This window comes from Musca domestica, unplaced genomic scaffold, assembly GCF_030504385.1.
Source record: "Musca domestica strain aabys unplaced genomic scaffold, Musca_domestica.polishedcontigs.V.1.1 12, whole genome shotgun sequence".
NCBI classification, from domain to species: Eukaryota; Metazoa; Arthropoda; class Insecta; order Diptera; family Muscidae; genus Musca; species Musca domestica.
In genome coordinates, this window is record NW_026712155.1 from 15997876 (window position 1) to 16022773 (window position 24898).

The 24898-nt window shown below is 33.8% G+C and overlaps 1 protein-coding gene across 1 annotated transcript; it reads left to right on the plus strand.

Annotated features, from left to right (window-relative positions):
• Window positions 1-354: 354 nt before the first annotated feature.
• Window positions 355-20985, plus strand: LOC101889491 (myophilin). The gene is made up of 3 exons (XM_005187230.4): window positions 355-493; window positions 20040-20360; window positions 20434-20985. The coding sequence occupies exons 1-3, from the start codon at window positions 488-490 to the stop codon at window positions 20614-20616; spliced, it is 510 nt and encodes a 169-aa protein (XP_005187287.1). The 5' UTR covers window positions 355-487; the 3' UTR covers window positions 20617-20985.
• The last annotated feature ends 3913 nt before the right edge of the window (window positions 20986-24898 follow it).

Consider the following 24898-nt stretch of genomic DNA (forward strand, 5'->3'; position numbering starts at 1 on the left):
ACTTAACGCCTTGTTCCGCTGAGGGAAATTCAGTGTTTTTTGTTTTTCGTTGTCAATTGACGTCATTATTCTTCCCTGCCTTGGTCCTCCCCCAGCCCCTCAAGCAATCTCCCCAAAAAAATGTTTTTTGAGATTTTTGTTTTTGTAAATTGTTTCTTTTTTCCCACGAACATAAGAATATACGGCCAAAACAACACCACCACCAAAAACAACTACGACAATCTAACCAAAATTTTGTTGGTACGCTTAGCCTAATATTGGATGAGAGTGTATTGGTATTGTATGTTTGTTAGACTTCTGTGTGTGTATGTATGTGCTCCTTTGCATTTTCGCATCAACATAGGAAAAATGGAAAATCTGGGCGCGTTTTTGCGTCAGTTGAAATTTTCATTTCGATCGTTAAAGACAAAAAAGCCAACAAAAGCTTTTTTTCCAAAAAATTTAATTTTTTCCAAACTAATTTAACAAAACACAGAAATTATAAAAAATGGCTGTAAGTGTTATAAAGAAATTTAAAATTTTAAAATTGATGTTGAAAAAAATAGAAAATAAACACTCAAAGGACATGTGGTGAATATCAGCTGGAGATTTAGAAAACCTGTTGAAGTGTCAATTAAATTTTGGTTTTTAAGAAAATTGAAGAGATATACATTTTACAACTGGAGTGTAACTCTGACATTAAAAACGAGAAATGTGGAAAATATGACTAAATAAAAAAAAAATACTTTCAAAATTTTGAAACAAGAGAGAAATTGAAAAATTGGGATTTTAATATTTTTCATAGTTCTGAATAGTAATAATCCCAGTTTAAAAAAAAAATATTAAGTGATCGGGAAGTCTAGATATCTGAAATTTTTTATCCAATGTTTGTTTCCGTGACTTGCCATAGGTTTCAAATTTACAAATGATTTTTTTCTTGAGAGGTACCGAAGGATGTGGACTCCTATGTGGAAATTCCTACTGGAATAGTGTGAATATAATTGTATGCAATCTTTTGATCACATTAGAAAAAAGAAAACGACAAGGGAGAAATATGTATAGGAGTAATATTTGAACCTCATTATTTTAGCGTATTGAATATTTATAGAGAGGAAGGTATTGGAAAAAAAGAAAAGGTCAATATTTGAGTTTGACAGAAAAATTATATCTGGAAATATTTGATGTATCGAATCAGTTAGTCACAGGACTGAGGAGTTGAAACCAAAGCTAAATTTTGGTGAAGATGAAATTAATATGTGTGGCGAAAAGTTAACTCTACAGGTAGATCTAATTTTTAAAAAAATCATCAATTTCTTGTGAAGCAAATGATGATTTCAAATTTTTTAATTTTTTTTTAAGAATATTTTTTTCAAAGACTTCCTGACCATACTCGTGTGTAAAAATATGTTGCAATGGCCGCACATATATTTCAAAAATTGTCGTCAATTCGGGCAGAATCTCTTTGTAAAATGTTTTTTCTTCATCTTGCGAGATTGTTTACGGCTTTCTGTAAAAATGTGCATTTTTAAATCCTTTTTGTTTTTTGGTAAGGAATCTAATTCCTGAAATGGATTCTAAGCAGAAATCCTAGTTTGTTAAAACAAAAAAAAATCAAGGGCTTCCTGTCCAAGCATCGTGAATTCTCAGACAGATTTCAGGTCAGGATACGCGGATCTCTTTCCTGACCAAGAAACGAAGATTTTTCAAAACTACTTTTCTTGTTTCTCTTTAAATATTTTCAATGGTTTCCTAGCAAGGAAAAGTGGATCCAGAAGTGAAAAATTTGTTCCAGAAACGTAGCCTCTTTTAAAATATTTTTGGGTTTTTTTCCTGTCCAAAAATCATAGATTTTTTACCCACAGCTACATGGCTAGAGAGGAAATAACGATATAACGGGGTCTCTATGGACCTTTGGAAACGATCTAACGATGTTCGTCCATCCATCAGTCCGTCCGTCCATCCGTCGACCGATTTGGTCCAAACTTGGTACTTCGTAGTATTATTATCAAACTTAAATCGAGTTCGGAGATGGGCAATATCGGTACCCTCATTCTAGTACCTTCCGCCAAAAAGGTCGAGATTTTCAAAAAAAAAAAAAAAAAAAAAAAAAATAAAGAAAATACTGCACTGAAAGAGAAAGTATAATCTGATTTTGCTCCAACTTTGCAAATCCTAATATTTGCGTCAGTGCTAGGTCAGGTGCGAAGATGGAAATATCGGCCTATTTCATCAAGTATCTCCCTCACAAATGTGATATAAGGATCCGTCTCATTACACACATCACAGTATTTTTATTAACACAAGGTCTGGTGTGAAGATGGAATATAACGGGTACCTCTCCCTCAAAATTTCGAAATTTTCAAGAAATATATTTTTTGCAAAGAAAGAGAAACGATTTTCCGATTTTGATCTAACTTTGCATATCCTAATATTTGTATCAGTGCTAGGTGCGAAAATTTAACATATCGGCCCACTCCATCCAATACTTCCCCCCAAAAAGGGTCAAAATTTGAATAATTACAACTCTTATAAAATGTCATATAACAGTTCGATTGTCTTCAAATTACACACATCAGAATATTTTTATTAATCCAAGATTTGGTGTGAAGATGGAATATATCGGTTCACTCCTTCTTGTACCTCCCCCACAAAGGGTCAATATTATGAATATTCATGAATAATAACACACGAAATTAACATCCTATTCAATCCGGACTTGGCACATCTCTATATTTCCATTAAAACAAGATCTGTTATAAATGTGAGATCGGACCATTCCTTCTGGTACCTCCCCCACAAAGGGTGAAAGTTATGAAAAACAAAAACACACATAAAATCCGAAAAAAAGAATCTGGATCTTTTCAAATTACAAATATCACAATATTTTTATTAACCCAAGGTCTGGTGTGAAGATGGAATATATCGGTCCACTTCATCTGGTATCTTCCCCACAAAGGGTTAATATTTTGGATATCCATGAAGTTTATAAAACCTGAAATTAATATACGATTCCATACAGAATTGGTACATCTCCATATTTCCATCAACACAAGACTTGTTATAAAGATCACAGAGATCGAACCATTACCTCTCCACAAAGGGTCAAAGTTTTGAGTAACCAAAACGATTATAAAACCCGAAATAAGCATTCGGCTCTCTTCATATTACACACATCCCACTATTTCTACTTACACAAGATCTGCTGTGAAGATCGGTTTTCTGATCTGATACTTTCCCCACGAAGGATCAAAACATGGTACAGCTCTATATTTCTATCAACACAAGTTTTGTTGTAAAGATGGTAGAGAACAGACCAATTCTGGTATCTCTCCCACATAGGGTTAGAGATTTTTTTCAATACTTTTATTTGTCATAACTTGCGAAACAAGTCAGCGATTCTTTACAACTTGCTATATCTTAAAAATAAATCTCTCAACAAGTAACCTGAGATGAGTATGGAATTTATGATTTCGCATAAAATTGAAAATAAATATTCCATTTCCTCGATGGAAATCTTCGGTCGGCTAGATCTAGTACCTCATATAAATTTTAATATTTCCAAAAAAAAAAAACAAATATCTAAAAAAATTATGTTTTTTTTATTCGACCTTTTTATATTTTAATAAAGCCAGTGTTGTTCGAGCTTGAGGTCTTTGTTGTTGTTTTTATTTTATTTTCCAATATTTCGAAATTCGGTGAGTTTCATCTTCTGGGAAATTTAACAATATATTTCATATAAAATGAAGTCGATTTGGTCCAAACCTGCCACGTCGCAATATTTATATCATATTTATTTAGGTCCGATACGAAATGGTCAATATTGGTCCATTCTTCGGAACCTACTCCATAGAAGTTCAACAATTTGAATAATCATAAATAATCGGACATTGACTGAGAGTATTTATCTGTCGGCAAAACTGACTTATATTTTTTAAATTGTTCAAATATATTTTAAAGAGTTTCGATGGTTAGACTTCCTCGAAAAATTTTGTCTGTGGAGAAAACTTTTGACAGAAAAGTTAAAGTATTCCTGACCAAAGTCGTGTTTCAAGGTCCTCCAAACCCAAGACCGTTTTTAGTTCCTCCTCAATGACAGGAGGACTAACCGACTCGTACTTAACTTGTTAGAATATTTCTAATTGTCTCTATATATACCATTATACACCTCTGTATGTACCATTATACACCCCCTCTTCAAATCCTCCCCTCTTGTCTACTACCATTTCGAATTGGCAGTTTATCAATTTTACACGACTTAATTAAATCACATTATGTACACCTAGCCGATGCACATACACACAAACGAACATATAATGTATAGTAAAAATATGCATATTATTGCAATTTATCTGCAATTATTTTTATTATTATATTGATGTCAATCGGATAAATATTATTTTTGATTGACACGCTGATTGTTGTGCTATGGTGGGGATTATCAATCGGAAATTAAAATATATAAATATAGACATTACAAATAACAATAATAATAAAAACAATAATGATAATGATAATCATTATACAAATTGAATTAATAAATGTGTTGCTGCCGCAGCATTTGGCAGGTGAAAGGCATAATTAGGCGGTGGTGGGTTGGGAAGTTTTGTGATGAGTTAATAAGATATTGGTAATAAGAAATATATTGAAAAAAAAAAAAATCAAAAAAATTAAAATTTATTTAGTATTTAGGAATAAAATCTTAGCATTGTAGAGTTATATACAAATAACCCATTTTCAGGCTTGGAGTCCAATTATATAAATTCACAGACAGGGTGAAATAAAAAACTGCAAAAAAGTCAAAAGCCATAATTTTTAAATTTTTTTAATTTTATGGAACAAAAGCAAAAATGTCGGAAATAACATGAAATTTTAGAATAAGTTTAGATTTGTTCGAATTGGTCACCTTTGGCACGAATTATGGCCTTCAAACGGCCAATGAAATTGTGACACGCTGCCCGAATGTTGTTCTGCGGTATTTTGGCCAATTTCCGGCGAAGTGCTCGCTTGAGGTGATCGACACTTTGGTATGTTTTAGTGCCAACCTTGCTCTCCAAAATACTCCAGACACAACAGTCCAACGGATTGGTATTCGAAGATTTTGGTGGCCATTGTTCGCTGGAAATAAAGTGAGGAACCTCATTTTGTAACAATTCCTGGATGGCGAATGTCCAAGGTCTGCGGCCAAAACTATTGCATGCCCAAGGCTTTAATACACCCTCCAGAATATTTTTGAGATAATATTCGGCATTTATTGTGATGCCACGGTCGATTAATACGAGTGGAGAGCGACCATCGGCTGTTATGGCTGGGTCTTGTTGAATGTCCAGGATATGCGGCCAAAATGTGTGAGTGCCCAAAGCTTTAATACACATTCTATAATATTTTCGCGATAATATTCGGCATTTATTCCGATGCCATGGTCGATTAATACGAGCGGAGAGCGACCACCGGCTGTTTTGGCGGCCCACACCATCACCATGGCCGGCGTTTGAGTTCTGGTAGCCAATCGAAGGTGTACATTTTCGGCTGACCTCTTTGGCAAGTAAACACGATTATTTTGTTTGTTTACAAACTGCTGGACAACGAGTGTTCTCTCATCTGAGACGAAGAAACCCAAATTCGGCAGTTCACCACTTTCGGCCAAGCGAAGAAACTCTTTAGCTCTTTTGAGTCTATTTTCTGTTATTTCTGTTGCGGTGAAAGTTCTTGCACTTTTTGGAATTTCAATGGCTTCACCCCGAGTTAATTTTTCAATATTTTTGGAATGGAATATTGCGATATGTTCAGATCACGAGCCATTTTTCGGCCTCTGCGACGCGGGTTTCGATCCAGTTGCTTCTTTACTTTCCGAACCATTTTTGCTGATGTTGCTGTTTTCTTTGGATCACTTCCTTGACGTCGGGCTACGTATCACGGTAACGAGCGATGGTACGAGGCACAAAACATTTATTCACATTTAAATGCAGGAGTGCTCTGACGATAGCCACTTGTGGTTCTCCAGCCAAATATAAAGAAATCACACTATCAGGAAATCACACTTCAATTCCGACACAAATAACTTTTCTTCTGGAAAATTCTCACCAAAATGCTTTTGTACGCTTGTATAGGATATAATGAGATGTCACTGGAATAATTTTTACAGCTGTCGGACGAGTGGCTTAGAAATGACAGCAGTCTGAAATTGCTTGCCGTTTTTTCATCTCAACCTTTAGAATTCCAAAAATAAATTTGATATGTGCGCTCTTAAAGCCATTTTTCCTGTTTAGAATTTCCTAGGCATCTGCGGATTTTTCTTTAAGTCCTTATGAGTTTAAAGACAAATCTTACCCAAACTTTATTTCACTGCTTGTTAACCACCCCAAGGGCAAATAACCCATGAATAGAAAACCATCTCCATTCTCTGCGAACGCAGTTCTCCATCCCTCCTCCCACTCCCCATCTGTAGCAAATTCCCTAATTCCACACCATATTTTCAAAAATAAATTTAAACCTATAGCAGCATCCTTTCAACCTTATTTCGGCTAATGTCTGCTAATGGCACAAATGATTATGCTGCGTCTGTTATTTCTATCATCCGGATTCTATTTAAACTATAATTTAATTTCAATATTTGTTGTTAACCTAACTAACATTGAAATCCTTTATATTTGGCTGAGGGAGCCTGGGGCAGCTTAACGAAAAAAATTTATGTTGTCGCAATAATTTGTGGTTATGTACATTTGGGGTTTTTTGTGTTCGCTGTCTGGCTAAGTGGAAATCGTAAAATGAGGAGAAGAGGTAAAGAGGAGAAATTTAGTGGAAATAGGCTGGGTTAATTTTACAGTGCCAAATAAAGGATTGAATTTGGAGAATTTGGTTTATTTTAGGCCATTTATGGGGTTGTATGAATAACGAGGAGGTGGCGAAACTTATTTAAATCGAATATGCTTCAAAATTTTCGAGGAAAAAAAAGAGGGATTTCAGCAGACAATAGAGGCTTTTTAAAGGAAGAAGTAAAAAAAGAAATCTCAAATCGATGTAGGCTTTTTCAAATTTATTTTTCAATAATATTTTTCTTTTTTTTTGGAAAAGGGGGTTTCCCTTCCCCCACACTACGCCCCTGCGGCAGCCCAAAAATTATAACCAAATTCCATTGAAAACAATTGTAAATAATAATTGCATTTTCATGTTGTATTACACTTCGCCATAAATGTCGTGGGTCTCACTCGGCCTCTGCCTGCCTGTCCGTTAGTCTGTTTCTATTGTTTTCGACAATTATTTACTTATTGAAATTAATTTATATTGAAATTCAAATTAGAATGGTTTATATTAATTTCTATATGGCTGGAGTACATATCGAGTGGTCCTTAATGTGTATAATATATGGTTGTGGATTTAATTTAGTATTGGCATAGACAAGGATCGATCCTGAAGTGGGAAAAGGAGAATAAAAATAAAAAATTAAATATAGGAAAGAGGCTTATATTTTGGTAAAAATCTAGCTCTTCTCATAGAGGTGGTAGAACTCTGAGATGCTCTTCCTCATAGAAGACCAGAAAGACTTCCTCATAATAGACCAGAAGGTCTTCCTCATAGAAGACAAGAGGGTCACCTCGCAGAAGACCAGAGAGTCTTATCATAGAAGACCAGAGGATATTCTCATAGAAGACCAGAGGGTGTGAATAGACCCTCTGGAGGTCTTCCCTATAGAAAAGCTTAAGATTTTCTCATATAAGAGCTTAAGGTATTCTCATAGAAGAGATGGAAGGTCTTCTCAGAGAAGTGCGATGGGTCTTCTCATTAAAAGACCAGAAGGTCTTCTCTTGGAAGACCAGAAGGTCGTCTCTTAGAAGCTCATAAGGTCGTCTCTTAGAAGTTCATAAGGTCGTCTCTTGGAAGACCAGAAGGTCGTCTCTTAGAAAACCAGAAGGTCTCCTCATAGAAGACTTCTCATAGAAGACCAGAAGGTCTTCTCATTGACGAGCTGGAAGGTCTTTTCATTAGAAGAGCTGAAGGTCTCTTCTCATTAGAAGAGCTGAAGGTCTCTTCTCATTAGAAGAGCTGAAAGTCTCTTCTCTTTAGAAGAGCTGAAAGTCTCTTCTCATTAGAAGAGCCGAAGGTCTTCTCTTAGAAAGGCTGAAGGTCTTCTCCTAGAAGAGCCAAAGGTCTTCTCATAAAAGACCTGTGGAAGTCTTGTCATAGAAGACCTGTAGAGGTCTTCTCATAGAAGGCCTGTGGAGGTCTTCTCATAGAAGGCCTGTGGAGGTCTTCTCATAGAACACCCGTAAAGGTCTTCTCATAGAAGACCTGTGGAGGTCTTCTCATAGAAGACCTGTGGAGGTCTTCTCATAGAAGACCTGTGGAGGTCTTCTCATAGAAGACCTGTGGAGGTCTTCACATAGAAGACCTGTGGAGGTCTTCACATAGAAGACCTGTGGAGGTCTTCTCATAGAAGACCTGTGGAGGTCTTCTCATAGAAGACCTGTGGAGGTCTTCTCATAGAAGACCTGTAGAGGTCTTCTCATAGAAGGCCTGTGGAGGTCTTCTCATAGAAGGCCTGTGGACGTCTTCTCATAGAACACCCGTAAAGGTCTTCTCATAGAAGACCTGTAGAGGTCTTCTCATAGAAGGCCTGTGGAGGTCTTCTCATAGAAGGCCTGTGGAGGTCTTCTCATAGAACACCCGTAAAGGTCTTCTCATAGAAGACCTGTAGAGGTCTTCTCATAAAAGGCCTGTGGAGGTCTTCTGATAGAAGGCCTGGGGAGGTCTTCTGATAGAAGGCCTGTGGAGGTCTTCTGACAGAAGGCCTGTGGAGGTCTTCTCGTGGAAGACCTGTGGAAGTCCTCTTCATAGGAGACCTGTGGAGGACTTCTCATAGAAGACCTCAAGGACTTCTCATAGAATACCTCAAGGACTTCTCACAGAAGACCTCAAGGACTTATCATAGAAGACTTCAAGGACTTCTCATAGAAGACCTCAAGGGCTTCTCATAGAAGACCAATGGAGGTCTTTTCATAGAAGACCTGGGGAGGTCTTCTCCTAGAAGACCTGTGGAGGTCTTCTCATAGAAGACCTGTGGAGGTCTTCTCATAGAAGACCTGTGGAGGTCTTCTCATAGAAGACCTGTGGAGGTCTTCTCATAGAAGACCTGTGGAGGTCTTCTCATAGAAGACCTGTGGAGGTCTTCTCATAGAAGACCTGTGGAGGTCTTCTCATAGAAGACCCGTGGAGGTCTTCTCATAGAAGACCTGTGGAGGTCTTCTCATAGAAGACCTGTGGAGGTCTTCTCATAGAAGACCTGTGGAGGTCTTCTCATAGAACACCTGTAAAGGTCTTCTCATAGAAGACCTGTAGAGGTCTTCTCATAGAAGGCCTGTGGAGGTCTTCTGATAGAAGACCTGTAGAGGTCTTCTCATAGAAGGCCTGTGGAGGTCTTCTCATAGAAGGCCTGTGGAGGTCTTCTGATAGGAGGCCTGTAGATTTCTTCTCATAGAAGACTTCAAGGACTTCTCATAGAAGACCTCAAGGTCTTCTCGTAGAAGACCTGTGGAGGTCTTTTCATAGAAGACCTGTGGAGGTCTTCTCGTAGAAGGCCTGTGGAGGTCTTCTCATAGAAGACCTATAGAGCTCTTCTCATATTAGACCTGTGGAAGTCTTCTCATAGAAGACCTAAGAACTTATCATAGGAGACCTAAGAACTTATCATAGGAGACCTCAAGGACTTCTCTTAGGAGACCTGAAGGATTTCTTACATAAGAACTCAAGGACTTCTCATAGAAGGCCTATTGAGAACTTCTCATAGCAGACCCGTTGAGGACTTCTCACAGAAGACTCGTTCAGGCCTTCTCATAAAAGACCGGATGATCTTCTCATAAAACATCTCAAGGACTCCTCGAAGAAGACCTCAAAGACTTCTAATAGGAGACCTCAAGGACTCCTCGTAGAAGTCCTCAAGGACTTCTCATAGGAGACCTCAAAGACTTATCATAGAAGACCTCAAGGACTTTTCATTGAAGACCTCAAGGACTTCTCATGGGAGACTTTGAGGACCTCTTATGGAAGTCCTTCTGAATGTGTGGCCATCTGGCCTACATTCCTGAACGATATTCCAGCACACATGATGGAATCATATTATCCCCAATAATTAAATTCCATTAATTTTTCAAAATTCCTCTCCATTAATCCCTGCCACTGAGGAAATGTAATAAAAATCCTCACTCCGCTATCTAAGGCGACCATTTTGTCGCGTTTTAGTTTTTTTTATCATTTAACATTTTTTAACACCCATGGTGTTTGTTGTGTCCACCACCACAACTATGACAACAACAAAAACTTGGCCCTCACTGTCTATGCCAAGCCCCGAGCATCATCATCTATCCATCCATCCATCCATCCAAAAGGCATAATGATTGATGGGATTTTGTTGTGGCGACAAGTGGTCACAAGCACTTGACATTTGTATTTTTTTTGTTTTTTCATTTCGTTGTGGCGTTCAGTTTTCAAGCGGAAAGCAGAAAAAACAATTTGTTGCTGTAAAATATTTTCAAAAAAAAAAAAAGAAAGAAAAAACTATGAAATATATCCGTACAAACACACACACAGAAACCACTAAATTGCCAAAAACAATATTCGGCAAAAAAAAACGAGCTATTTTGAAGTGGAACATAATATTAAATACCGCTGTTGTTGTTTTTTCCTATGTTTTGAAAATGGGTCACATCGGAACAAGATCACGCATTCGGCCATCAATTTATATGGGTTAGTGAAATTGCGCCAGCACTAGGTTTTAGCCAATATAATAGCTTTTATTACTTCCGTTCAAAGGCCCAAAAATCTAACTGGACGTCATAAATATCTTGGATATCGCTAGACTGAAAATTTTTAAAATAAAAAAGTTCGAAAGTCTTATGTCTAATGAAATCCAAGACCATTTGTTGAATAGTCCTTGGACATAATTTTTGGCCTGATATTCCTCCAGAATCATTGAAATAATTTCTATAGAATATAAATTGCAGTTATATATATCTCTAATAATTGATGCTGGAGTACTATTTACCCTAACAAATGTTAATTGCCCAAAAATATCTTTTGGTTTTTATATATTCTACACTATATTGCATTTTTCATATGCAAACATATTCCAATAAATATTGACTCAAAAAAAGGGTTCATGTCTACATATATGTCTACATATATACATATATATTTACATATACCGATATGGCATTTAACAATATACAAATTTACATATGGAGATATTGTCAAGGTACATTCATGCATATAAATGTCTCTATTGGAACACACGAGAAACGGAGATTGAACATTTTCATGTGCAAATACCAGAATATTTTTATATCAATGGCGAACTTTTGGTGACAATTTTGAAACCATAAATGGGAACAAATGGGTACGAAGTTTTTTTAATAAATTCTCATATTTAATTTTTTGAGGAGATTTGAGATTTGTACATCAATTATAAATTGTGTTATAAAAAATTCAAATTTTTATAAATTATGAAAACGGTAGGATGTAATTTCCAGCAGACTATTGAGAGGTAAATCGTTATTTCAATATTTTCTGTAAGTATTCTGGTGGCGGGTTATATCAAACGAACAGATTAAATATAATATCCCCGAAACTTCCCCACTTTAAATCCCGAAAATAATGTATATGAAACAATCCGGGCTGAACTTTCAATACCCTCCACCATTTGGAACAAATTTGGAAATTATCAAAATAAAAGAAAAATTAAAAATCCCTTAAAAATTCTATTAAACTCTGAAAATGCCGAATGTAGCCTTTTTATTTGGGTCTATACGAAGACGTGGACGTGTATAGGCAACATTTGTCGTAAGCCATTACAATGTTTAAATACGAAACTTGAAAAAAAAAAAATCCGGTGAATAATATAACTAAAATCATCGACGCACCGAATATAGGGAGGTAAGATTTTTTTGGGGCTATACGAAGATCTGGACCTGTATAGACAATATTCTATCAGATTGTAGTACCTATTGTAAATACAGAATGTGGGAAGGTAGATTTGGACCTGCATAGACAGTTTTCTATCATAGACTGTTGTTCTCATTACGAACTCTAAATACGACATTTGAAAGAACTCCGACGAATAATTTCGCTAAGGACATCAAAATACCGAATTTGGGGAGGTACTGATATATGGGGCCTATACGAAGATCTGGACCTGCATTGACAATTTTTTGTCGAGGTGCATATACAGTTTTCTGTCATAGACTGTAGTCCCCAGTACGAACTCTTAATACGGAATTTGAAACAACTCCGGTGAATAATGTAGCTAAAATCGTCAAAATACCGAATACAGTGTGATATGGGGGATATCTAAAGACCTGGGCCTGCATACGCAATTTTCTGTAGTTCCCATTACAAACTTGAAATACGAAATTTGATACAATTCCGGTAAATAATGTCACTAAAATCATCAAAATATCGAATTTATGGAGGTAGCGTTATATGGCGGCTATACGACAGACTTGAACCTATACATATGTGCAATTTTCTCCCATAATATGTAGTACCCATTAGGAATTTCAAATTGCAAATTTTAAATGTTTTTGGTCAAAAGTGCAACACAAATCACCAAAATACCTATAATGGTGAGGTACAGCTATATGGGGACCATATCAAAATTTCGACCTATATGGACAATTCTATGAGAGTATATTTCTTACATAATGGGAACATATGCTGTCATTTTACAGCAAATTTGGGTTAAAACTGCGACTAAAGCAGCCAAAAATGTTAAATCTGTCGCTACAGATACATGGGAGCTATATCAAAACGTTTATCTTTTTAACCGATTTTCATTACGAGAAACTTTGAGTGAAGTTTCATCAGCCCACTTCATTTCGTTCGAAATTTCAGGACATCGCAAAATCTATGTAGAATTTTATGCTGATCAAGAATATCTATACTTTGTGGGATCTAAAAATTTATATTTCGTGTTATTACAAATGAAATGACAAACTCAATATACCCTCCATACTATATGGTGGGGGATATAATAAAAAAATCATGCTTTTGTTGTTGAAACTCCCCCTTTAAAAATCCCGAAAATATAATAACATCGTTTTTTACTTCACTTTTACATAGTTGGCTCATAAAATAATTAATTTTAATTTGTTGATAGTTTTATTACAGCACTAGCACTTTTTTGTGGTTATTTTTCATGCTAGGTGTCCGCATGTTATAAATATGGCTAACAACTTTTATTTTCGTCTTTTTTTCATAACGAGAGCATAAAAGTACGGCTTTGTAAAATTAGTTTACATATAACCATAAAATAATTTGTTTTCATATTAATGTGTTAAACACTTAGTAGGGAAATGTTTTATGACGGAAATAAAAAATAAGAGAGTGTGAAGCAATATGCTTCCAAAAGAGGTAAGGTATCGGTATCAGCGAACTCGATCTAAGTTTGATATGAATATTTCAAAGCACGAAGCTTGAACCAAATTATAAACATCCATCAGAAAACATGATGAGCCCAGACTAATAGGCGCATGGACATCACTATATCTATTAAAAATGTCCTCAACAAAAAGTTCGTTCGAATCATGTAATGTAATTTTCTTAAAAACTTTTAGATTTTTATGTATAGTTAATATTGAAACTTATAGTAACATTTTGAGTAGACTCTTTCTTCTTCTGACGTTTTTCATCTAACTCGAATTTTTGTGTCACTTTCATGCATAAATTCGAGAAAAGAACCAAGGAAAGAATTATACAAATTAAAAAACAAATATTTTCGGAATTATTATTATTATTCAACACATTTTTCTAGGTATATAATGGAAATATAAATTTCGTTTCTTTTATAAATTTTGAATGAATAATTGTTCTTGCCTTTGACGTTGTTCTTTTAGAATGATGTTTTGTAGAATAATTTTGTATAAACTCATATGAAGTACGATTTTAACTCGAAAATATGTTTTTTACGATTGCAGTTTTATTAAAAACTATTGTACCTAGAAATAATATTTATTCCAAGATTTACAGTCAAATTGTATGCAAATTATTTTTTCTTTTTACAGCTTCAGGCCAGGCCAGGAAATATTTTCGGGTTTTCTTGGCAAAAATGTTGCAAACATTTTCATGGTATATAATGGAAATTTATATTTCTTTTCTGTGGTGACTTATAGGACAATTCGATGAAGATTATTTTTGTCTTTAAGGCCATTCTTCTAAAATGATATTTTATCAGCATAAATTCACATAAAGTATGCATGTGTTTAAAATATTTATGGGTTCCTGTCGTATAAGTAAGATGATTTGACGTCTACTAGGATCTATAGTGGAATTTTATGACAAATACATTTGTGGAATATCAACTTATTGTGATCTCGTTTAAATGTAGTTTTTTACCATATTTTTAAGTCATTAAAGAAAGTCTTAAGGCCGGCCGGGCTGACTTTATGATACCCTACCCTTCATATAACAAATAAAAAATATGAAAAATCATATAAACAATATATATGGGTGCTATAGCTATATCTGAACCGATTTTCACAAGATTTGACATACTTGTTTCTAGGCTCAATTTGGTCGTAAGATCGAAATTCCATCCAATTTGGGCCAATATTACAACTTTGGTGTACAATAAAAAGCAAATCGAGCGAAGATATATGTTGGAGCTATATCCAAATCTGAACCGATCTCGATAAAATTTGGAAAAGGTATTTCTGTGCAATATTTGATATATTTCTCCAAATATCGAAGTTACAGAATGCATATTGCAGCTGCGGAGGAAAAAATATCAAATCGGATGAACAATATATATATATATATGGGAGCTATAGCCATATCTCAACCGATTTCGATCAAATTTGGCATGTTTATTTCCAAGCTTAATTTAGTCGTACTTGCAAAATGTCTTAATATTTGTGCTGATATTACACGTTTGGTTCGTCCCTGGGTTAGACAAATAACTTGTGCAAAATTTCATCTGAATCGGGCAATAAATGCGACCTGTAGTTTGTTTACAAAAATACATGGACAGACAGACAGACGTAAATGATGCATAATCGACTCAAAATGTGATTCTATGCAGATCATCAAATGAAACTATGGGTCTATCTCAAGGACATAATATCCTGACCATCATGTGGTGTAGGGTATAAAAAGGTGGTGTAGGGTATATAAAGGTGGTGTAGGGTATAACAAGAAATATCCCTTTGTTGATTCTCTTGATGATTACAAATTAGTTACTTAAACTGTAAGGATTCAAAAACAAAAAAAATATATATTTGAAAATCTCAAAAAAAATAGAAGGGGTAAAAATAGGGGTAAAGGGTATGCAAACTATGTAAACTTTTGCGATGTAAATTATATTCAAGGGTTTTCTGATTTTCTTTCCTATTTATTATTAGCATTATTATTATTATTACTATAATTATTAATTTTTGTGATTTTTTGTGTTGTCTAATGTAATTAGTAGAATATTTTTGAAGAGTTCTTCAAGAAATACTTCCATAACAAAAAATAAGATATATTTGTGAGAATTTTAGAAATTCTTTGAAATATCTGCTAAACATAAAAATTTTCCAATGGACAACCTATAAGGGCTAATAAACCCCTGACAAATCTGCAAGAGCGTTTAGAGGGGCCTCTGGCAAATTGAGATACTTTAGTTTGTACTTCCTCCTAATATTATTATTTTTTACTACCCATTCTTATTATGATGTACATTTTAATAAATTTACTACCCTTTATATTCCTCTAAATTAGCCCTCTAACTATTTGAACTGGAAAAGCCTTCAAAAATGCACCATAATTGGTGATGAGTTTTTAGTAATGGGCAAACCATAAATGATCTTATGAGCCTAAACGGCATAAAGCCACAAAACAAAACCGGCAACAATATAATTATTTTGCGAACATTTAAATTACACAATATGGGACAGTGGAAACTCTAAATAATGGACTTCTAGTAATAACTGCAAATAGCTTGAAACGAGCAAAATTTGCCGGAAGGATTTTTTTTGGGAGAGGCCTCAATATAAGTATCATTTATCTCATTTGAGTCCCTTTTCTCCAAGAGAGTACAAGCGTTCCTAACGTTTTTCAGAAATTTTCAATTGACAAGTTCTTGTCCTGAATATTCTGATTTGTGATCATTTGAATAATCAGGTGGTACAGTGGAACCTCTCATTACTCGACGTAATTCGACAATTCCAAGCGTCCATATATATTTTTTTTTTGTAATTTCCTAAAGTTTTTTTTTTTTGTTTTTTTTTTTTTTTTTTTTTGAAATGTTCCGCTTTACTTGTTTCAATCCAAAACATCCTCCATACATTGTCAAACAATGAGGGGAATGAGGAATTTATTTTAAGAGCCAAAAAAAACTAACACAATAAATTTCCCCATAACAAAATTTATAATAAATTGGCAAATATGACAACTGGAATATTCCAAAAGCGAAAAAAATTACAGATGCCAAGAAAATAGCTAAACAAGAGACATTAAAAAAAATAAATAAATATGTATGTGGCAAATTTCATTGACATAGTAAAATATTTCTCTGACATTGAATTCAAGCCAAAAAAATATTGGCCAAAAAATAAAAGGAAATCTGAAATATGCAGGTTACGTTTAGCGATTTTTTGCAATGTTTTATTGTTCTTTTTTTCTCTTTTGCATGTGGAATTTCTGGAACAATTTGTATTACATTTTTGTTCTAGATTTTTGAAATTTTGCTTCTTTTTTTTCGTTGGTTAGAAATCTGGGGTTGCCTTACTGACAAGCGCGCATACATACACATGTGCGCGTATTTTATCGCTTACGTTTGTTTTTTCTCAGAGTTAAAAATCTGTTTAATTTAATTAAGCCAATTGGCCAAATGCCAAAGACCTAAACATTGCAAAAACACTAAACAACGACAACAGCAACAAAAAAAAAAACAAAAAAACGCCCACAACGCACAGTCAACCAACGAGGCAGTCAAACATTTAGTTTATTTCTAAAACCGGACACCCCGAAACAACACAAACAAATAAATAATTGAAATAAAAGGAGATTGCAAAGTGCAGCACAGCATCACATCATCCACGGAAATATCGCGCCAACAAAGTGCAGGAGAAACACAATTTGTCTATGGCGTGAAATCATGTCACAAAAAAAGTAGACAGAAATGTTTTGTTTTGAAAAGTTTTTTTTTTTTTTCAATATCATCAAAACATTTTGAACTTTTTTTATGGTATTAATTTTTTCCTTGAATGAAAATTGGAAACAAATTAATATCGAAATTTTAGTTGGAACTTTTTTGGATGTTAGAGTAGTCTGAACTTAGATCAACACATATCGGACACACAAAACTAATTTTATTAGTGGAAAGTTTTAAAGTTGATTTGTGGAAAGTTTCTACACAAAGAAAATTTGCTGCTGTTTTCCATAAAGGACTGTAAAAGGGCTTGGAAGAAATAATAATTTCTTAATATATCCTCCTTTTCACAGAAGATCTGAAAAGTAATCATATGTCTATAGAATATCTGCAAAATCATATTATCAAAGCAAGGAAGGTCTTATAATGCGTCTTTCGAAAAACGTCGGTAAATTGAAAACCTTGTAAAGCTGTTCCACCTGTAGACGATACGGTGAATGTCTTTTGTCTATAGAAATTTTTCTAAAGATCTTCTGTTGATAGAAACCCCTTTGAAGGCATTTTAATGATCTTGCCACTGTCGGAGATTTATTTAAGCCCTTAAGCAGACCTCTAGACATATTTTATATAAAATTACTTTAGAAGCTTTTCTCTCCAAAAAAGTTTCCTCCCCAGAAAAGGTATTTTGAAGTTCTTTTTTCGGGCTTTTTACTTATAGAGATCTATACCACGGTCTTCTGTCTATAAAAGGCATTTTTAAAGCTCTCCTACCTAGAGAAGATCTTTTAAAGCACTTCTGCTTTATAAGGAGCTATAAAAGCTTTTCTAAGTTTATGGAAGTTCTTTACATTTATTCTATAGGTAGAAGACCTTTTAAAGCTCTTCTGTCCGGGGCATATATTTTAAGGTTATTTGTTTTTGAAAACCTCCCAAAAGCTTCCGGCCTTTAAAAGTCCTTTCTGGCCTTTTAAAGATATATTAAAGCTCTTTTAGGAAATTCTCTGTATAGAAAAATAAGCAATTCTATCTAAACACGCTTTTCATAATTCTTCTGTCTATAGAAGATCTTTAAAAGCTCGAATGCCAACAAAAAAATCATTTAAGGCTTTTCCATCTAAAGAAGATATATAAAAGATTTGTCGTGTAGAAAAGGCCATCGTTGAAAGCTCTTCAGTTTAGTGAAGAACAATTGCAGCTCTTCTGTCTACTAAAGTCTGTTTAAGCTCTTCTGTTCATGGAAGTTGTCTAATATTTTTTTTTGTTTGTATGAGGTAGACATCTTTAAGCTCTCATATCTGACTATAGAAAACCTCCCAAAAGCATCCCGTCTATAAAAGTTCTTTCTGTTCTTTTGAAAATATATTAAAGCTCTTCTGCCTAGAAGATATCTATTTAAGGTTTTCTGTACAGAAAATGTTCATTAAAGCAATTCTATCTATAGAAGCTTGTCATAATTCTTCTGTCCATAGAAAACCTTTTGATGCTCTGATGCATAGAGGAAACAATTTAAAGCCTCCCATCAATAGCAGATGTCACTTTTAAGCTTTCCTGTCTGTAAAAGTTTTTTCAACGCTTTTTTTTGTCTAAGGATGTATTTTTAAGGGTATTCTATATAAGAATCGCATCTCAGATCTTCTCTATACGAAAACTCTTTCAATGATCTTCTTTAACTCGCTATCTACTCGCTACTATCTAAAAAAGTTCAATTAAAGCTCCTTTTACAGGAAAGATCATATAAAGCTTTCCTGTTTGTAGAACGTCTCTTAAAGCTCTTCTGTTTAAAGACTAAAGCTCTTGTGTATAGAAAATAAAATAAAGCTCTTCTGTTTATCAAAGTTATTTGGTATAGAAATAAAGTTATACTGCTCAATGAATACGTTTAAAAGTTCCTTTATACATAACACTCTGTAATCTATCGAAGTTCAATAAAAGCTAGCCCATATAAGAAAGATCAATTAAAGCTCTTCTGTCTAAAGAAAATCAAATAAGGCTCTGCTGTAATGCTGGTAATGAAAACGTATAGAAGAAAAGGTCAATTAAAGCTCTTCCATCTAGGGACGAAAAAATAAAGCTTTTCTGTTTATTAAAGGTATTTAAAAGCTCTTCTGCGTAGGCATGGTATATTAAAACTCTTTTGTCTAGAGAAAATTAAATATAGCTCTCCTGGTTACCGACGAATTTGGTTCATCGATGAGCTTTCAAAGCTCTTCTGTGTGTAAAAAGCCTTTTTAAGTTAACCAAGTCTATAACATACCTTTAATCGTTTTATTTCTGAATTAGAACCTTTAAAGGTCTTCTTTAGAGAGAACTTGTTTAACGTTTCCATTAAACTCCTCTTCCAAGAAAAAAAGTATAAACATCGTATTTTTGAAGGAGACCTTTTAAAAAAAATGTATTTCAAAAGTATTTTAAAGGTCCTACGTTTATAGCAAATTTTTCAAGGATCTATAATCTTCAGAAGAATGCTTTATAGAGAATGCTTGTTAAAATCCTCTTTTATATAGTAGGTCTCAAGAAGTTCTCATGTCTATAGAAGATCCTTCTGAATGCGATTTCTCAACGATCTTTTCTATGGAACTCTTTTTTGACAATTTTCTATTGGTCTGGATAAACCCTATTAAGCTCCCCTGCCTAGGTACCAGATTAAAACATTTTAGATTTTTCTTTTAAAGTCGAGAGTCTGTAAAAGATTTTCCAAATATATTTTGACTACATGACTTTTTTAAATCCCACCATTTTGCAATATTTTCTGAGCATATTGCATCGAAAATACTTTAGAACTCTTTTCCCTAATGAAAAATATTTTAAGGTCTACAGTTGGTGAAAATCCTTCAATCTTCTTTCTTAGCAGCTGATATTCCTATATTTATTTTTCATAATTAAAAAAATAAATAAATAAAATTAATTTAATTACTAACCTTTTTCTCTTTTTTTCCATATCGTTTAGCCCCGCAACAAGGAACAAGAACAAGAAGTCTTGAACTGGATCTTCGAAGTTTTGGGCGAAAAAGTGCCAGCTGGTCAATATGAAGATATCTTGAAGGACGGTGTTGTTCTCTGCAAACTGATTAACAAATTGGCTCCCGGCTCCGTCAAGAAGATCCAAGAACGTGGCACCAACTTCCAATTGATGGAAAACATTCAACGTTTCCAGGCTGCCATCAAGAAGTACGGTGTACCAGAAGAGGAAATTTTCCAGACAGCTGATCTCTTCGAGCGTCGCAATATTCCCCAGGTCACTTTGTGCCTGTACTCTTTGGGACGTACCGTAAGTTTGCAACAAGAGGGAAAACATAAAATAGATTAATTACAACAATAATGTGATTCTTTTTTCATTTCAGACCCAACACCATCCCGAATTCACCGGCCCCACATTGGGACCCAAAATGGCCGAGAAGAATGTACGTGAATTCACCGAAGAACAATTGCGTGCCCACAATGCTGAACTCAACTTGCAGATGGGCTACAACAAGGGTGCCTCCCAGTCTGGCCATGGTGGTTTCGGCAACACCCGTCATATGTAAATAATTTCCAGCCGCATCCATCCTTCTATCCATCTGCCGTAGATTTTTGTTACTCTTTACTATGTATTAAGTCAGCGTTTTTTCGTTTCGTTTTGTTTGTTTAATTTTCTTTTTTTAAATTTAACTGCAAATTTTCATAAATTTTTCGTTCTTTTTTTTTGACGTCCATTGTCGTCGTCGCTCACTCATCGTAATTCTTTTTGTTTCTGTCATTTTGTTTGTTTTCCTATTAAAAATAAGTGAGGTCTAGCTAGAATAAAACAAAAAAAGAGAAACGTTTATGTATTTTTTGTCGCTCTTAACATTTTTTAATTAAGTAAAATAAATATTAATTCTAATTCTAAAATAAACAAGAAAAAACACAAAGAAGCAACAGTGGTTTTATCTTCAAACAGGTAAGGAGTGGTCGTTCGGTCGGTTTGTTGACCGGTCGTTGTTCAAATAAATCTTGTGGGGTTATTCGGCTAATGCCATGTTTATGTTAGAACTTTTTGTAGGGTTAACCTACTTTGAGAGGATTTATTTGAAGTAAAAGTAATGGGTATGACAATTTAAATCCAAATCCAGTGGGTTAACCCTCATATATATAAACGTACTATAAAGGTACTCAAGGAGAGATAAAAAATATTATGACAAGAGAGGATTTTTGGAATGAGAATAAATTGTAGCAAAAACGGGTTAGATGTTTGATATGCATTAGGGGGCAGAAAGGATAATTTTGCAGGAGGTTATGTATACATTTGTGAGATTTGTGGGATACATATACCCATCAACATTAGTTTCTGGATCAAAAACGCAATTCTGGTTTATGGGAGGCCCCAAATGACAAATATTCTTCTCTTCTGGGTCACTTCGTGTACACCCAACAATCAGAATTAGAATTTTAGAAGAACTGCGTATTTATACCCTACACGACATATTGCTAAGGGTATTATGCCTTTGTGCATTTGTTTATAACATGGACAAGGAAACGAGAATCACATCCAGAGTGGATTTATGCATGTCATTCCGTCTGTCCATGTATTGTAACATGTGAACCAAATGCAGGACGCATTTATTATCCGACTAAGGCGTAATGTTCCAAACAATATTTGTTTGGCCCAAGGGCAAACCCTATTGAAATTTGTCAAAATCGGTTCAAATTTAGATATAGCTCCTATATATATCTACAACCGATTTGCATTTGTACAAATTGAATTTTTGCATTTTTATACACAAATGTTATGGTCCATTTCAATCTGTAAATATTATAATCGATGACCACATAAATTGGTAGGCTTCAGCCCAACACAAAGCTGTAACCCCATGTAAAATGGCTCTTAGAGCAACTGCAAAATAAGCATTTGGTCAATTTCAACGACAAAAAATATTGCGATCCTCACTAAAAATAATAGGTTTATATTCTGACCTTTCTATAAAAAATCCTCAGAAACGGGACCCACGTTTCTTATAAAAAATCCTTGACTTTTCCAAGAAAAAAAATGATGATTTTTCAAAAAGATTTTTTTTTTCTTTCAGAATATTCCTGAATTTTTTCCACGATTTTCGGAAGGAATCATTGAACAAATGTTTTATATTTGAGATATTGAACACATTTTCTAAAAATATCTATGATTAAACCAGTAAAGAAAGGCCAATAGTCGGGCGGAGCCTTCTGTAGTCGAGCTACCCAAATTTAACCAAGGCAATTGTACCTCTCCGAACAAAATAACATTGCCATAGAATGTATGATGAGACTTCAAGGTTTAAACTAAACAAATAAAACATTCGGAAGGAACTGGAAATTTTTCAAAAAAAAAAAAATAATAATAATAATAATAATATTAATAATAATAATAATAATAATAATAATAATAATAATAATAATAATAATAATAATAATAATAATAATAATAATAATAATAATAATAATAATAATAATAACAATAATAATAATAATAACAATAATAATAATAATAATAATATTAATAATAATAATAATAATAATAATAATAATAATAATAATAATAATAATAATAATAATAATAATAATAATAATAATAATAATAATAATAATAATAATAATATTAATAATATTAATAATATTAATAATAATAATAATAATAATAATAATAATAATAATAATAATAATAATAATAATAATAATAATAATAATAATAATAATAATAATAATAATAATAATAATAATAATAATAATAATAATAATAATAACAATAATAATAATAATAATAATAATAATAATAATAATAATAATAATAATAATAATAATATTAATAATAATAATAATAATAATAATAATAATAATAATTAGAAGTCCCTCTATGTCCAAATGCATATTGGGAGATTTCGCTATTGAAATTAGGATTTTGGACTAGGGACATTTGTCCAATATTTATGCACTCCGTCAGGCTGTTAGTTGCTGTGGTCCATTTTAAAGCTAAATATAATCTAATGGTCATCCAAAATGCGAGAATTCTCCTCTGTCCTTAACTCTCTTCACAGGCGTGTTGATTGGCTTCAATTGTGTGATCGAAAAAACATTTCTGTTTTTGGTTAATTTGAACCCCTAAATATTTTGCAATCATCTCCAAAAGCAAGATGCCCAAGCCCAAGGATGATTTGCTTCTCTACGATATTTGGCTATATTCGTCAACGAAATCAGCATAAAAAAGCCAGTAGTTCGCCTTTTGTGTATTTCGTATATCGCCTGCGAGTAATGCTGGTATTTTTTCACACAAAATTAGTGGTCCATTTTACCCGCTGTCCTAAACTCTAACAACTATTTGTGACCTTTATAGCGGCTGCAAAAACAAGCAAATTTTTAGTTGTTGATCCATTTCAACCCCTAATATATTGCGGACATCTTTGAAAACAATAGGCCTAGCCCTTCTGAGCCTAACCCTACCCTTGTGAAAATGTTCGTGAGGATCGGACGATATTTGGAATACTAATATAATATCTCCAACCTGTGTTGTAAGGTGAAAAAATATTACAAAATGTACACTTCAATATTATAAGTCAAATTGAAAAAATCGCATGCGATAAAAAATATGAAAAAATAAAAAAATGTCACAAAATAATACAATTTTTTTAGATTTTTTTAGATTTTTGACTATTATGTCAAGAGGGCATTCTGAATTGACAAAATTTCTCAACATCGGTCCAGCCATTCTTAAGATATAATCATTCTAGCTACCATCCCCTTCCTTTGTATATATACATTGTACATATTTCGCAATATATATCCGATATATTTACTATCGGCATCTACGTAACGGTCAGTTCATCTATTTGTGATTTCGCCGGGACTAAAAATATTCGCGGTTTAAGGAAAATTTGACTTTTATTTAACAAATATATTATAGTCTATATCACCCACTAAATATTACCCGATGACCTTCAAAATTGGAAGGCTTCTACCCAGCCTTAAGCTCTAGCCCCATGCGTCGATAGGTCCATTTCGACACCTAAATATTATGCGATTATCTCTAAAAGGAATAGAGTTCTAGTCTGACCATAACCCCACCTCCGTTCTAAATTTCGTGAGGAGCGGGCCATAATTGCGACCTGTAGAGTGATTACAAATTAACATGGACAGACGGACAGAAGGACAAACGGACGGACGGACATACATAGCTAGATCGACTCAGCTCGGCGTGATAGAAATATCCATATATACTTTCCTATGTAGGAAACCAATATTTCGAGGTGTTACATAATTTTTGGCCCAATCAAACTTATAATACCCCCAACACATAGTGTTATACGGTATAATGAATTATTTAAAAAAATGTGAAAATTGTGGTGTTTGACTTTCTTGTATTTTTTTATACCACCCTGTATTGTTACACAGGGTACCTGGAAAAGATATTTTAAAAAATCAGCACTTATTTCTTGATTCTTAACCAGTTAGTTTTAGTTTTTAGTTTATATAAGGCTAATTGGGAAAAATATTACAAACGCGATTCTTCGTCGGGAAGTCCTTTAAAAATTCTGAATTTAGGCCAGGATTTGCTATTGGACAACAACACTTGAGCAATTGAACTTAATCGGAAATTCTGTTCAAAAAATACGAGATTCATGATTTTTTAAAAACAAATATGGCTTTTTGTGGGTGATGAGTTTTTTTTTTTTTTTTTTGAGGTGAATTTCTGGTACCTGTGAACAATTTTGTACACTTATATGAAATATGTAATTTTGAACTTTTGTTGGGTTATTATCCGGGTTTTCCTCATCTCCAAAGTTGATGTAAGTTTTGCATAACTCCTTCGACTCCCACTGT

Bases quoted from the DNA above. Each gene is read 5' to 3' on its own strand.
- LOC101889491 (XM_005187230.4), top strand. The intron at 20,361-20,433 runs GTAAGTTTGCAA...TTTTCATTTCAG, and splicing joins TGTACTCTTTGGGACGTACC to ACCCAACACCATCCCGAATT.